The following is a 16033-nucleotide window of genomic DNA, read 5'->3' on the forward strand; positions in this document are numbered from 1 at the left end:
TTTAGATTTTCTGTGAATTATCTATACCTGTGGTCTCCCACTACACCTGACAAATTGTTTAATGCTGTGTGTAAACTTCTGAAAATTTACAGTATATACTGGTGAGGGAATGGTATGTATATCCTACATGCCAGATGTGCCATAATCAATTTGTGAGAAGCTTTTCAGCTTCAGTGTATAGCATGTCCATGCTAGTTTCAACACTCTATAAATTTTCCCTCTTTTTATTTTCTTAATTTCTTTGAAATATACTGTTTTCCTCAGGGAAAGTAATTCCTCGGGCTTCAGTAGCAATAACCCCATAGACAAAACCATGTCAGACATTGAATTCCACTCTTAAGAGTAGGAAAAACAGTTCATGTAAAATAAATACAATATTGTAGGTAGGGTCATTTAGCTGTATCTACATGACTTTTCTCTATGAATTACTCATTATCCTATAGTTCCAAACTTTCCGGGGTTTTTTTGAAGCTAGTACAGTCAGAGAAATACTGGCAGAAAGGCTGCCGTGTGGCTGTGCTCAAGAGCATAAAATACTTCAGATTCTGTAAGAGAACTTATTAAATGGGATGCCCAGTTTTAGAGGGCGTTGGCATTGGAAAGGGGGATAGTTGGTTGCGTTTTGTAAGCTCTTAAACGTTTGGATGCCTGTATAAAGAACTCCTTTTGTGTGCATTATTTGAACATGCTTATGAGAATGGAGTGAGCAGGTGTAGCGCTGCTGAAATGGGGAAGAAGTCCCATGCTGGGGATTAGACTATGAGGTCAAAATTCAGTATTTCTTAAGTACACCTCATGCATATTAACTTAAACTCAGTCAACGTATTTAAGACAGTAAATTTCCAACCATGAAGATGGGCTTCCTCTCCTATAACTTGACTTATCTACAGGTTTGAGCCAGGTGCTTAAATGACCTTACAGTGGCAAAAATAACCTTTTGTATCATCGTAGAGGTGGTGTCTGAAATACATGAGCTCAAGCATCACCTCTATGGTTCAGTCAGAGAAAACCCAGATAACCAGCCTGTATTACATACGTAACTCTCAGCTGGGTGAATCAGGGGACGTGTCCTACCAAAATGGTCAGGAGACAGAAGAGATTGTGATAAGAGCAAAAACTGCAAAATAATTTTTTTATTTTAAATTTGCCTTTAGGAAAATGGATTTTTCTCAACCATAACCCTATGTAATTTTTTGGCACTGAACTTAGGATGTAACTAGTGCAAACAGGCCAAGCATGTCACCAGAAAAAAACTTAATTACTTAGCATTAACTGAGAAGCGTTACATTGGGCATATTTTTATTTAAGCACCAAAGTTTTCCATTGTTGATCATCTTAGAGAAGGGAGCCTCTTTTCAATTAAAGAAAGGCCTGTATTAGAACATACCAGCAGCTGCTGGTTAATCTTAATGTTCAGTTTCAGAGCAATCTCTGATAAGGAAGTAAAAACTCCAAAAAAACTTGTTGCCAAGGGTAACTCTGCTTTTTGACAGTGGAATGCTTTAGTAATACCAAAGACCCCAGTGTGAAAATACAAAGGGACTCCAGTTTAAGAGACTGACTGATTGAAAGCCAGAAGGGCAGCTTGTAGCCTTCAGCACCTAAATTGGGGCTCTGATTTTTAACTTGAGTGATACCAGACAGTAACTGCTTGTTGTTCTCTGGCTTGAACTTTTATGTTTTGCTAAATGTGATAACTCTAGCAAATTGCATCATGCAGCCTGACATAAACAAATGTTCTGTATTTTCCTGTATGTTCCCCCACAAAGCAATTTCAGCCTTGGTAAATTAGATTGGCAACCAAATGATCATCTTATGCTGCAGAGCTTGCAAGCTACTGCCCTTTGATCTGGAGGGTTGTCTTTTCAGTGTAAGCCTGAATTGGCCCATTAGGCTTTGCAGTGTTAAAGAATCGTATAACTGAACTGGCTGGAAATTAAAAGTTTCCCAAGCAACTGTCTCAGGAAATAACAGAAATACTGTCTTCTCTCATATTCTGCTAAATTATTTCATATGTAAAGGTATTTCATATATTACGTCATTCTGCGATCAAAGATGAAACTACGTAGGACCACAGATTCTACTGTCACACCAAAATTTATATTTCTTAGTGAAACTTACTCTTATTTTGCAGTAGTCTTCTTTCATTTCACTTGTATATCTTTACAATAAGAATACTTAAGCTATGCAGCTATTGCTGCGTTATTTATTCCATACTTGCTACGCAAAAATAGTCTACTTCATTTCTGTCATCAGCAAACTTGAACAGCTAGTTAATTTAATCCAGTTTCTTTGATTTTTCTTTTTTTAATTAAAACATCGTCCATCCAGTATGGCAATGTATTGACTATGCTAGCACGTGGTTGGGAAATATGTATTTCATGTGATTTTCTGGTTAAGTGAAAGTCAGAAGTTATGTAATTTCTAGTTACATACAGGTGTTAGGTGACCGCAGCCTTAACTTAAAATATGACCAACACTGAGCATGGAGAAGGGGAGGGTACAATTTTTGTGAAGCTCTGAGTTTCACCTCCCAGTTCTGAGATGATCTGTGGGGTGATCTTCAGCAGGGGATTGTAGTTGATTAACCCCATTTTGTCTTGTGCCATGTCTTTGCTTTTTCTTCTTCAGCCTTAGCTTTGTGTATGGTTTTAGATTAAGCCTGTGATTAGGTAGTGCGCTGAAAAGATAAGAAAAATTGCACCTAGGAATTGTCTGCAGCCAACCGATTAACACTTCTTATCGTAGCAGACAATAACATATTTCAGGGTAGAACTGGGCCTTAGATGACCAATACAAAGCATCTTCTATGCAAACACCAGAACAGCAGGTGCATAGATAGTAAAATCTGACTTGATGGGGCTTGCACACTGTGAGGTGAGTATCTGGATGGATCACAGAACAGATCTACCTTGGTCCTACTAGCATCTTGGCTTTGCTTCTTAAGATCAACTTCTAATTCAGACAAGTCACACAGTAGCAGCATCTTAAGCAAATTTTCTATAGGGCCACATTTAATTGCTCCAATGTAATTTAAATGGTGAAGAAATTTAATTTCCTATCTAAGTGTTTACAGTGCTTCTCTTCAGTGCCGACCTCTCACTCTGCAGCCCCAGCAGTAGCTACTTGGGGTTAGTTTTCAGAGAATAATGCTATGATACCCTCTCCATCTCTGCTTCCACTTGAAATGCACAGTAGTTGCAGCTATGTCCAGAGCATACATTCATTGACTCTCAGGGGTAAAATAGAAACAAAAAATATTAATAACAGTGAAAAAATAGACAATACCACTCCACCATGTCCACACATAGCATACATGACATCAAAATCCACACAGATGACAACTGGGATGAGGTAGATGGTGAATAGTTTCTGTTTGCATCAAGACTGAAGTGTTAACTGGTATGAAAATAATTTACATCTTGGATATAAGTAAAATACACAAAAAGAACCCCAAACCCAAAACACCCTAACTGATAAAACAAATATCTAAGCAAATTATTATAAACTGCAAACTAATGCTCTTCAGTCTCCTTTCTCCATCCCCTCGTTTCAGTGACCTATTACTATCTGTTAAGTTGCTTGGACTGGAACTGTGTCTTTCTGTTTTATGAAGTGTCAATTACAGTTTTGGTTTCTAGAGAATTAATACAGCGTAATTTTAATTCATTACTCTCAAGTGACTTCAAAAGAACCATGTCATCTGAAATGGCCCTTGTGTGGCTTCGTGGTGCCGTTGAGAGGTGCTGGAGCCCTGCACAATGGTACCAGTATCTGGCTTGGGTTGAGAAAATGTGGAAATCATAGTATTAATGTAGACATTACCTAACCGCACTTGTTTTGTAGGTCATCTCATGTTTATATGCTAACCCTGTAAATAGAAATTTTTAGAGGGTTATGAGCAATAGTTCCTGAGATTTGTTCTGCTGACTCAGGAGGCTGTGTCGTGTCAAAATCACGAGCCTTGTGCTTATTTTATCCCATGCTTTCCCTTCAGTGAACTTTAGGTGCCAGAGCATCCAGATTGGTGATTCCTGCAGAAGCTCAATATCTGAATGCCTAAGGTCTTTCTCGTCTGTGTTCCCTTTTGGTACTCTTTCACAGAAGTCATCATTTCCTTGTCAGAAAACACGTTTCCTAACAGTATGCCCCAGTATGTGTAAAACAAGAAACGGACACACTGTAAGTTCTCAGGCACTCTGTCTTCGGGCAAAGCCGCGCATTCACTCCCAAGCAGGAGGAGGAAAAGTATAATGCTATTAAGCTACACTATCGAAGGAAACATTTTGCAGCTGTACAATAGAATTAAAACCTTATCCATTGCCATCTCAAATAAATAGATAAACAGCACTGTGCATGGAAGGTGATTTTGTGAACAAAAGGGAGTACCTTCCTTGACTTTATTATTTATACTATTCAAATTATTTGTTCCTCTTGAATAAATATAAACTCTTTATGTGCTATCCATTTTGGCTTTAGATCTGAAATGTATTTGGTTACATATTACCTTATTATTATATTGTTTTCACAAGGAAGTAATGATGTTGCTGATTAATTGCTGATTAATTCTGCTTGGTGTATATCAACTGTGCTGAGAGTCTATGGCTGTACCGAATACCACAACCACTCTGCTGGTGTTTCTGCTGCTTAGGAGTGCAATGAGTGTATTGCCAGGGAGCATAACCAAATGAAACATGTTTTTTCTTGACCTGAGCATTTTATCAGATTGCTCCTCAGGGTTATACTTTTTAACTGTTACTAAATGCCTTATCTTAAATCTTCAGACATACCTCAGGCAGAAACAATGTTTTATGAATATTTCTTTGAGGTATACTTCTTTTGGATTTAGTCTAAATTACTGCATGCCTTTAAAGTCTGAAACTCTTTATGAGTGGCAGAGTTCCAGGCAATTAATCAGGAATAAGAACTTAGGAATGGACTTGACGGCAGAGAGAATAAGAAGCCCTAAACGCATCTCTAGTTCTCATTTTAAAATGTTTGTTTCTATTGGTTATTGTGTTGTTTGATTCCTCTTTCCTAGTTAAAATATTTTAAGTTGTTCTGCACACTGACCTATAGAAATTCTGAACGTACAGTGTAATCATTCACAGTATTTTGTGGGGACGGAAGCATTTACGTGAATTAGAGATGCAGCCTCCTCTTCAAGCTAACAACAGCACAGCAACAGTTACTTTTACTCGACAGTACGTATTCTCTTCCAATAAAAATTCTGCAGCTTAAAACAGAGGTGTGGTAATTACTTCTTAATGTGGTATATTAATAAAACTTTGTTAAGAGCCTTCATTGAACAATTCAGTCACTGAGTAAACAAATACTTTCTTCTTTACATCAAGGACAGGAAACATCTGTGCTTTGAATAAGGTTTTCCATTCATGTGGTAAGGACTACTTCTCCACAGTGATGTTAGAATTTTTGTTTTGCATTTTAAAGTATACCCAAAATCAGTTAAACCCAAATGCCAACAATATAGCTTAAATGAGTAAATAAACAGCTCAGGACTGTTATTTCAATTTGGGATTATGTCCTGTGTTTGAATCTTGCGTTGGAGAAAACCCCCTCCACACATATTAAAGACAAATCATGCAAATTTAAATGCCTGAAGTTGTATGAAACCTCTATTTTTGGTCTGGAAAATTTCCATCCTCCAAGGAAACCTTACCTAATCACATTATGAGGTTGGGGGTGGGGATGGTTGCAGTTGCTTGGACCTTTCTTTCATCTCCATCTCTTTTGTATTAAAATATGAGAAGCAAGATATGTCACTAACCTCACAGGTTATGTTTTCCTCCAGCTGGAAGATGTGAAAAATGTGTATGAAGATAATTTGGATGAACATTTTTGTGTTTGAAGGACAATTCAAGTTAAGCAGTAATGCTCCCTGTTGTACATAGATGGCTATCAGTGAACCACAAGCAGTAGTTTAGCTCTGCCTCCTGCAGTTCAGTCACCAAAATATATACCTTTATAGGTACACAGCACAGTATAAATTCAGAAGCACTTGGGACAGAAAGCAACTTAAAGGGCTTTGTTAATAATGAAGACTGAATTTAGGATCTGGATGGTACGGTGAGAAAACCGGGAATGGGCACTTAGCCGTGTACATGCAACTGACACGGCTGATCTAAGGAAAGGTTGTGGCAGCTAGTCCATGCTAGACTGCAGCCGGTTGAGCATTGGAGGTATCTCTTTCAGCCGTAACTATTCTGTGGCATTAATTTAATGCTTTCTGACAGACAGGGTGGGGTGGGGGAACTGGGAGGGTGGTCCCTGCCTGACCCCGGCAAGCCTGAACTCTGGGCTGAACGTCTGCAGCAGATTAGTGTCCCAGACGTGACGCTGGCCTAGGCAGGCTTTTCTCCTGACATGAGATAGCTGCTAGGTTGTTAGGGTTAAAGTCCTGGTCTGCCCTGGAGTCATGGACGTAACTATCTACCCCAGCTCAGAGGTACGTTTCCAGCTCTTGGGTTTTGGCTCAGCATAGCTCTGGGTTGTATGCAAGAAGCAATGTTAGGAAGAAAGCAACTAGTGTTTTTCTTTCAGAACTTTTCTATGAAAATAAGACCATAATATTATTGAGTTTTTTTCTGGAATACATGGGGTTTTTGCTGAAAAAGACCCAACTTTATTAAGCCAAGCATTCTAAGTATTTGCTTTTCTGAAGAAAAATCTGAAACCTTGAAAGAGATATTTTAGATAAATATTTGCTCATTCCACAACTGCACTTTTGAAAAGCAAAAAAAAAAAAAAAAAAAAAACCCGAAAAAAATCTTGATGATTCCTAATAAGAAGACATCATGTCTACCTTTGAAGAACTTACTTAGAACTAAGTTAGACAAATATTTCAATATATATACATGGTACACATTTGTGAAAGAAATGCAAAGACCAGAGTAATCAGTAAGAAGGTAATAGTTCTTCCTGAGGATAAGTATAGAAAGCAGAGAACCTATAACCTGGTCTTCTGCTAGAAATATTCTCTCAGGTAAACTCAGTCAGTACTTGGTTTCATAACCATCACTTTTTGGTCTGAGTTAATCAGGGACATGGCAAACTCATATAAATAACCAACCACAGGCTAGATAGAAACTCTCTTAGATGCAGCAGTGCCAGGACATAATGTTGTGTCAAAGTTTTGCTCCCAATTTTGAGATTATAGAATAACGTTTTTTCCCTGGTCACTGCCAACTGTAAACACAAGGTGTTGTGTAAGGCTAAGACCTCATTCAGAGTCATTTATATGGCAATATACCATCCGATTGCATCTTTAAAATGTAAGATTAAGTTGAAGATACCTGTTGAGGAGGGAAAGATAATGTAATATTTTTCACTGACATTTCAGAGTAGAAGCATCACTGCAACAAGATAAAAAACCCATTGCCATTTTCATATATAAAAATAAATTTAGCATTTTTTTTTCTGAATTTCAGTGGGCTCTATTTTCTAACAGGGACACTATGGACTGTAGATAGAGTTTACTAACTTTCATCATCTGTACAAGCAAGCATGAAGAACAAACCACAGCTGTTAACATCAAAGAAAGCAAAGCAAATAAAAAGGGAGAAAACCAGGAAGGAGCAAAGAAAGACTTCCAGGTTTCTGGACATATTTTTCCCTTGTAGGGAATCTAACTTCTTGGACCATTTGAACCTTTTGCTTTTTCATCCTGTTTACTACATTGTACATGAGTATCTTGACCCTGCTTATCAGCAGCTTGAGATGCAAGGCTCTATTTTGTTACAATTTTGGCTTATTTTTTTTTTAAAGAAACAAAGACACATGGTGCATTTAGTTTGTGGAGTAGGTAAAGGGATAATAGGAAATACAGAAGAGAGGAAGAATACTTGAAGCTGAGTAACCCAGCAGTGGCAGATATAAACGTTTTCTTTGTTCATGTGATGTCAGCCTGTTGACTAGAATAGAGCTTCTGTTAAATTAACAGGTGGAAAGCACACCTCTTATCTGTGTTAACTAACTTGTTAATAAATCGAAAATTTTCATGTTGTAGTCTCTGAAAGTCAGTGTTTTGAGAAGTGCTAAGAGATACAGTATGATGAAAGGAGCTCTGTAAAACCTCTCAACCTGCCTGATGAGTACAGGTCATGCTAATCCAACACCATAACCGTAACACATACTTCTGGCTGCAGAAGGCAGTGTTTTCATTTTGCATTTGAACGTGCTGTATTTTAAATACAGCATCTTTGGAAACCCTGATTTGATGTGGTGGTGGATTATAGTACATCTATTATTTTTTTATCTCTGTTAGTGGAAGTCAGATAGGTTAATATATGTCAGTGTGCTCACTTAGAAAGATCTTTTGCCCACGCTTTCAAGAAAGGTAGAGACGATGGAGAAAGTAAGTCATCATGAATAATAAAACAGGAGTTTCTTTCTGTGGGTTTCATGAAAAGCAGGGGAGATTGTGTCTTGTTGCATACACTTATTTTTTGCAATCCCAAATGCTTTCGGCGTTTTGATGTAGGGTGGATACAGGGCTTTTGTTATCTGAGCCTCTGGCAGTTAGGAAATGTCAAGCAGAAAATGCGCTTTGCCTGCAGGGGAAGAAGACACTGAGGTGCCCCAGTGGTGTAGTATCTCTGCAGGCTTGTTCATGACATGGCAAAGAGATGAACCCTGACAGCTGGGTCCTCCTTGCATGTTGGCAAGAGAGAGCTACTCAAAGAATGAGGCAAAATGGGGAAAATAGGTAGTTACATGCACATTCCCTTTCAATCTCCTTTCAGCCTCTTTCTTGACTCCCTTGGCTAACAAGAGGTGGGTAGGAATTAGCAAGGAAAGAGGAAGGAGCTACATTTCAAGGTCACAGGTTTCCTCATAATTATTGAAAGAGAAAGGTGGATTCCCATTTTCACTGCAAGTCATCTAAATTACTCAAGTTATTGGTGGCTGAAAGTGTCATCTGAGAGTCCCCTTACACTATGAGAACACAGTAAACCAGACTATGTATACATAAGAATCCAAATAAAAATTAATTGTTCACTTAGGTGTGCAGAGTTTATTGACTATTATGTACTATGCCTACTTTTATCACTTTTTTTTTTCTGTATTTCACTCCTTTGCCCTAATTTGCCACAGTAAATTATTGTATTTTTATAAGTATTCTAAAAATTGCACTATTTCCCAAGGCAAATTAGCAAGACAGTCATGGTGACTCTTCTGTGTTGGTCCACTGTTACTGAGGCTGGAGACCTGCAGAAGTATACCTTAGCTTTTAGTTGTGTGATTTGGGGATTAAAGACTATTGAAGAATCAAAACCTTTATGTTTTAAAGATTAAAGCCTATAGGCAGGGATCAAGGCTGAAAAAGGACTGTTAAAATAGGAATAACCATGTAGGAAACAAGCCCTTTCAAATTGTTTTATCATTCATTGGGGCTGCAAGTATTCTGGAAACCAGGCCACCCTGATCTAGATATTTAATTGTAAATACGTGGTCTAGCAACTACTTTTACACCTGGGACTACTTATGTGCCCATTTAAATGCATTAGTGATTTGCTGAATTTGGACCCATATTTGAAGAACTCGGTCATTGTTCATGATTGTTTGTAAGGCTGGCCAGAAAACAAGAATTTTGTTTATTTGGAAAAAAAAAAAAGAGGTTTTGGAATTTCTGTTCAGTTTGGAGCAAACTGAGCTTTACAGATGCTCTTTATGGAAAGCGAGGGAGGAAAAGGGAGGCAGCCTAAACAACTCACTTATTCTGTAAGCTAAAATAACTCATGGCTGAGTAACTAGGGCAGCACTCACCTGGGACGTAGAATGGCATGTTTAAATCCCTGCTCCAGTTCACTACAATAGAGAATCAGAATATATTTCTTAACTTTCTGCTGAAGTCATCCTAGTAAGTTAATACAGTTAGCTCTTCATTGGATCACAGAAAGGGAACCCAACATGTCTAGGGGGGTCTGTTCCTCTTCTTTCTCCCATCTCAATCACAAGTGATGCTGTGATCCTTACGGAGTTGGCTATTAAAGTATTTCCATACATTTATGGGAAATGAACAATTTGTGATTATTGAGATTTTCCTAGAATTTTGTTAATAGATTTTTTTCTCTCTCTGTTTAAAAGGGGAGAGAGAAATGTGGCACCTCTTTAACGAAGTTGTAATAAAAAAGTTTAAAAAGTGTAACTTCACTGCTGCTTTTCATTATTTATTTGTGCATCTGAAAAATACAAATTTTTCTACAAGTTCCACTCAAAAGATGCCTAAGGGTTTGTTCTAGTTTTTTTATTCTCTTCAGTAAAGAAAGCCAAACAAACCTACTTTTTGAAGTGCTGCTATTGTTTAGGTAACTGACACTAAGAAAGCAGTGACAAGATGTGCGTTTCTAATTTTGGTGATGTCCCATTGTTCTGAGGGGAAGTTGTTTTTGAAGTAGCGATTGTAAGCACAGCAGGTGTTGGGATCTTGTAGCAGCAGGCAGAACTATCACATGTTGGGACAAAAATACTCTTTTTTTCTTGGTATAGTCAGGGATAATATTCCCATAACCATTTTCCGTACTTTATGTGGAGCTTCTGAATTCTTGAGATATATATTGCCATTTAATGCATAAGCTGCCATGATATGACTGTGTTTTGGTTCTGCAGTATTTGGATAAATATGCAGGTATATGATGGAGCAAAGGGAAGAAACAACAAGCTGAAATGGATTTCTGTATCTTTGTCAGTCAGTCTGACATATTTTGAAATAAATACCTATCTGATGGGAAAACTGACTCTTATCTCCTTCAAACATATGTTTTACTTACATAGTACAGTAATTTATGATGATGGTAACGCTAACTGATATAGGAATTACTGAGAACGATACAGAAGATCTCTTGTGAAGTATTTCAGTCTTGCCATCAGAATAAAATTTTGGTACATCCGTGTAAATTGGCATCCTTCCATTGACTTCTAAGTGCAGTGAAGTGGGTGGTTTTGGGTTGTGCACTTGGACAGACATGCAGGTACTCAGCAGCAGCTGGACTCCCTGAGAGCCCAACTTCAATGATATTTTGCAGATTCATCTCAACGAGGGTGATCTTGATCTGCACAGGCTCTGGTTGCTTCTTCCTGCCCTTTGTCTTTTGTATTTGGCTTAGTGGTTTGAACAAAGTGCAGAGAGATAAATTTCTGGTGACAATATTGTGCTGACAATATTTTATTGATGTAATAAACTGCTCTTTCTTACCCTGTTCTGGTCCTCTGGTGGCTGGGGTTCATGTGCTTGCAAAACAAATGGATGCAAAGTTAGGATGTATATACATTTTTTGCCTGTTTAAAATACCTTCTGTTTCCTAATATTAAAAGGGAATACTCCATGGCACCCTACGTCTTCAGAATTGCATTGCCAAAGCTTTACTTTTCTTGTGAAAACATTAATGTTTATCTTATTCAACTTGAATGTAGATATAATAGGATGGGATGCAGTCTTTGAAAGCAAAAGGAAAGGAAAAACTAATTTCATTTAATACTGTTTTTATATGCTGATATTTTGTGGAATATGGTCTTTCTGAAAAGAAAAATAATTATTTTTCAGAAGTATTCATGTTTGCCCCAGGGATGTCATCTCTGACAGAGATAATTTAACATCATCCATCCAAATAGAGAGTGAACACTGTTATATGGGAATTAAATCATTTCGGCCTACCCTGAAGTTTGGTGGTCAAATTATACTGGGGGCACCAGGGCACCCCTGAGAGCCCTCCAGCTCATCACTGCTATAAACAGGCTGGAACACCCAGCCTCCCAGGAATGACTTCATGTTAATAAAGTCTTTACAACTCAGCAGATTGTAAAATAATTCTAATTTCTTGTAGATGTCAAAAAAATTTGAAAGTCCATCTTGAGCTGCTGAGGAATGTGGGGTATGCCTCCGGGCTCACCCTAGATGTACAGAATCTATGGGCAGCTCTAGTCTGAAATAGGACAAAAGAGGCAGAAGTAGGGATGAAAAGTTCTGAATAGTTCAGATACCAAGCTGTTTTAGCTGAACAGACTTTCAGCTGGTTTATATCCCCTTCATGCTGGAATGTGGCTAAACAGGATTGGGCAGGGCGAAGGACAAGTGACAGTGCAAGACTGGAGTGGGAGAAGGGAGAGCAAGACAGATGGCAACAGTGTTCGTCAAAACACACAATTTCCTTCCTGTCCCCCATTGATGCACTGGGGCAATGGTGTTTTTTAACGCTTGGGGTTGCAGAGTCCTGAAGTAACATTTCAGCCTAACTACAATCTAACATCGTCTCCTCTTTTAAAATAAATGCACTATACTGTTTTTAGTTCTGTCTGCATACCTGGCTTGAAATAGTCACATCTGAGATGTGTTTTCTTTCTTTTTCATTTTAACATTGACAGGTCGAGCCATTGATCCAGAAAGGCCATGAGAATCTGGTGCACCATATCCTGCTCTACCAGTGCAGCAGCAATTTGAATGACAGTGTGCTGGACTATGGGCATGAGTGCTACCACCCCAACATGCCAGACTCTTTTCTCACATGTGAGACGGTCATTTTTGCTTGGGCCATTGGAGGAGAGGTAGGCTGAATGTCTGTCTAGCATGGTTCATCAATGGGGCTTTAGGAGGGTATGTATCATAATGAAACGTCTTCCTAGTATATTAATGATTCCTTAATCTGACTTTTTTTAAGGGTACACAATCACAATCCCATAATGCCTCACCAGTAAGTCCTCAGCTTCTTGTTGGCCTCTTAAGTATGAAATGCAATTAACATCTTGAGTGACAAGCTAAAAGTAATGAAAATAGTATATAGAGAGTTGATGCCTTAGGGGAAGAAAGATGACTTGGAAGCATGGAAGCTGGTTACATATCAGCTTGGCCTGTCTGGTAGGGAATTACACTGCCTCCAGCAATGACCAGTGTCTGTTACCTGTGGAGAATGACAGAAAGAAAAGCAAGTCTGTAGGTGACTGCATAAAAGATATGGAGGCAGGATTTTCCAAATGAAGTTAGACATGGATTTAATTCATTTTGTGCCTCACCAGGACCTGGTTACAGTGTTTCTCCATTCATGCATATAATTCTGGAGTTTCCTACCCAGTCTAAAGAGACATCATTTCAATGTAGGAGTTTCCTATCTCAGTGCAGAGCCAGCACAAAGACCACTTGTCTCATGGCAACTGAGCATATATACAGAAAACAGTCTCTGATGCCATGTTGACCCCAGGCTGTGTTTTCAGCTTATTTCATATGTTAATTTAGGCTGCAGTTAATGCTTTAAGCTGACATGAGGCAGAATTACTGCCAAAAGAATCCCACCTGTTCTTTATCCCCTCGATTCACTGTGTGCCCACAGAAACGATGGCGTGGGCACAGAGAGGGACTGGGGTGATGATAATTTCTGGACCCTTCATTTGCCAGCCTTTGGTACAAAACTGTCTTTGAGTGCTGCAATGTGAGGAAGCCAGAGCTGCTACACAGACCCATCAAAAGAAGTTTAATCCAGTATGAGCATTATCCCTGTTGTATGCTTTGTGCATTTTCACCATCAGCTGTGCTCTGAGTTAGTATTTGTCCTTTCAGTTGTCTTAATCTAAGTGAAATATGAAACTCGTATAAATAAGTTACCATTTGACAAGCACTATGGAAGCTTTTGCAAGGACGGTCCTGTTGTTAAAGACCTGTAGGGAGGAATCTGGCAGATCTGGGTTACCTTTAGGTTTACTGGAGCACTCACATCGCTTATTTCAGTTTACCCTTATGTAGAATGGAGGTGATAATTAGTTCATTAATGTCCATCAAGCGTAGGAAAGTTGGGATCTCAAATTCCACATTTCGGAAAGTTAAAATCTCAAATGGCATATTACAATATTAGCTATATACTATAAAATGATGCTGATTAATTCCTATAAAACCGAATTTGGTAAATGAGTTCACTTACAAGATGATGGTATTTTGGTTTGAATCAGGAGTGAGCTTTTGAAAGAAATCTCCCGGTTATCCCCACTTTACAAGCTCTGTTTATCATCACAAGTGGTTTGAGAACTTCTACAGCTCCCTTTGGGAAGGAGTTAAACTGAATGTGCAGGGGTGAACCCAGCACCTCCCAGCAATAAATAGAGTTCAGTGCATGGGGTCTGACCAGAGCTTGTCCAAAGGAGCATCGTTTGGGGACAGTGGGTCCAACGCAAGCTGTTGCACTGTACAGAGCTATTTCTTTGGGACTACATGGCTTGCTAATGTAAATGTAGCCATGAAGATCATCTTTATTGTTCAAATCATTTTACTTAGTGTGCAGTAAATTGTGCAGGAAAAACAATCTAATTCTGTACAACCTTAGCATTCCCTGGAAATTACTGCTTTTAGAAACTGCGAACATTTAAAATGTAGAGTTGCTTTTTCATAAGGGTTTTATTTTCAGATGAACTGGTTGATGATGCAATGTTTATACATCTAAAATGGAATTTTCCTTTTCTGCTCAAGCAATAAATACAAGACTAATAATCATAAGATCACAAGATAATGCAGGTTGGAAGGGACCTCAGGAAGTCTCTACTCCAGCCTCCTACTCAGACCAGGGTCAGTGGTGAGGTCAGACCAGTTTGCTCAGGGCTTTATCCTCTAGCAAGCATAGGATCTCCTATTTTGTATTAATCTAGTCATTTAGCGCACCGAATAGATAATAAATATATTACGCCACAATGCCATGTTCAGAAAGTTTTAAAAGAAATTAACCTTTGTAGATTTTATAATTAATATGATTGTATCATTGCAAAAAAAAAAAAAAAGGTTGTATTTATAAAAAGAAAATAACTCTTAACCATGGCAAAAATACCCTAACTCTGTATGCGTGTGTTGATTTCCAGGGCTTCACCTACCCTCCTCATGTTGGCTTATCCATTGGCACAGCAACTGACCCTCTGTTCGTTCTTATGGAGGTGCATTATGACAATCCATCATACACAGAAGGTTTGTGCCCTCGCACTCTTTAAAACATGCAAAGATTGGAAAGTGTACTAGACACAAGTGCTTCTCATTGCATTGCATGGCAAACAGCAATACAAAGCTGAAGCTTATTTTGTCCTGCTCAATAGCTCCTGGTTCCCAGTGTTTTTCTCACTGCACTCAAAAGCTTAACCTGAAGTCAGTGGGAGATTCAGATATACAAAGAATTGTGAACCAGGTGAATACGTCTCCTTTTACCAGTACATTCTTCATGTTGTCTCTCTCTCCTTTCCTTTTGCTGGGAAATCCAATCAGACTGAGAGAGGGCAGCGCAGCACCCAGACTAAGACAGTCTAACACAGGAAACAAACCTTTTATTAATCTTTTTTAAGACCTGCCCTGAGCTGTGGGCAGTTTCTGAAGGTGAAGTATAGACTCAGGTTGCTAAACCGTTCACTGGCTAAAAGCAGTTTATATGAAAAGGTAAGCTCCATTTCTAATGGTATTTTTAAATCTTCTTTCTAAAATTCATTTATATTTAGAAGAAGCAAAAGGAAGGAAGAAACCAGGGAGGACCAGAAAATCTAGGGAACTTTGAAGCTGACTTTTGGAAAGATACATTTTTGTTCTTAAACAAAAATTTGTTGAGCCGCTGTACCTGAATATATTCTGATGATTGCTATATATGTACTGAGTAAAATCCAGTGAAGCGCAGTGTACTGGCTTTTCTTCACACCCTCATGTGTTTAAATAAAATCCGCTGTGTGGATTATGGTGTCCTGTCGCACTGGTATTCCCCCTTTTTTGTTGCTCTAGATGAACTATCTCAAAATTGTTTTGTTTAATGACAGACTCTTGCTCTTCAGCATGCGCATTTGCATGGGATACAGTAAACTTCATTTGCATCCTTGACGTTGCATGCTTTTTCATCAAATATTACCTGAAAGCATGAGAAGTCACATGCAAAAAAACTGTTTTCAAAGTGGTCGTGTCCCCAAATTGACTATTTTATTTTAATCAACTGTGCTGTGTGGTACTTCTGTTTTAGTTCAAATGGCACACACAAAACCAGGGAATCAATAATGTTTCATTTCCTTTTTAAGC

At 38.5% G+C, this 16033-nt stretch overlaps 1 protein-coding gene across 1 annotated transcript in view; it reads left to right on the forward strand.

The window, feature by feature from the left end:
• Positions 1-16033, forward strand: part of MOXD1 (monooxygenase DBH like 1) — a 50659-nt gene that overhangs the window by 19313 nt on the left and 15313 nt on the right. The window contains exons 5-6 of the mRNA XM_064447269.1: positions 12382-12561; positions 14851-14953. Of these exons, the coding sequence (XP_064303339.1) occupies positions 12382-12561; positions 14851-14953 (283 nt within the window). The remainder of the gene's footprint in view (positions 1-12381; positions 12562-14850; positions 14954-16033) is intronic.

The sequence above is a fragment of the Phalacrocorax carbo genome, chromosome 3 (genome assembly GCF_963921805.1).
Source record: "Phalacrocorax carbo chromosome 3, bPhaCar2.1, whole genome shotgun sequence".
Taxonomy (NCBI): Eukaryota; Metazoa; Chordata; class Aves; order Suliformes; family Phalacrocoracidae; genus Phalacrocorax; species Phalacrocorax carbo.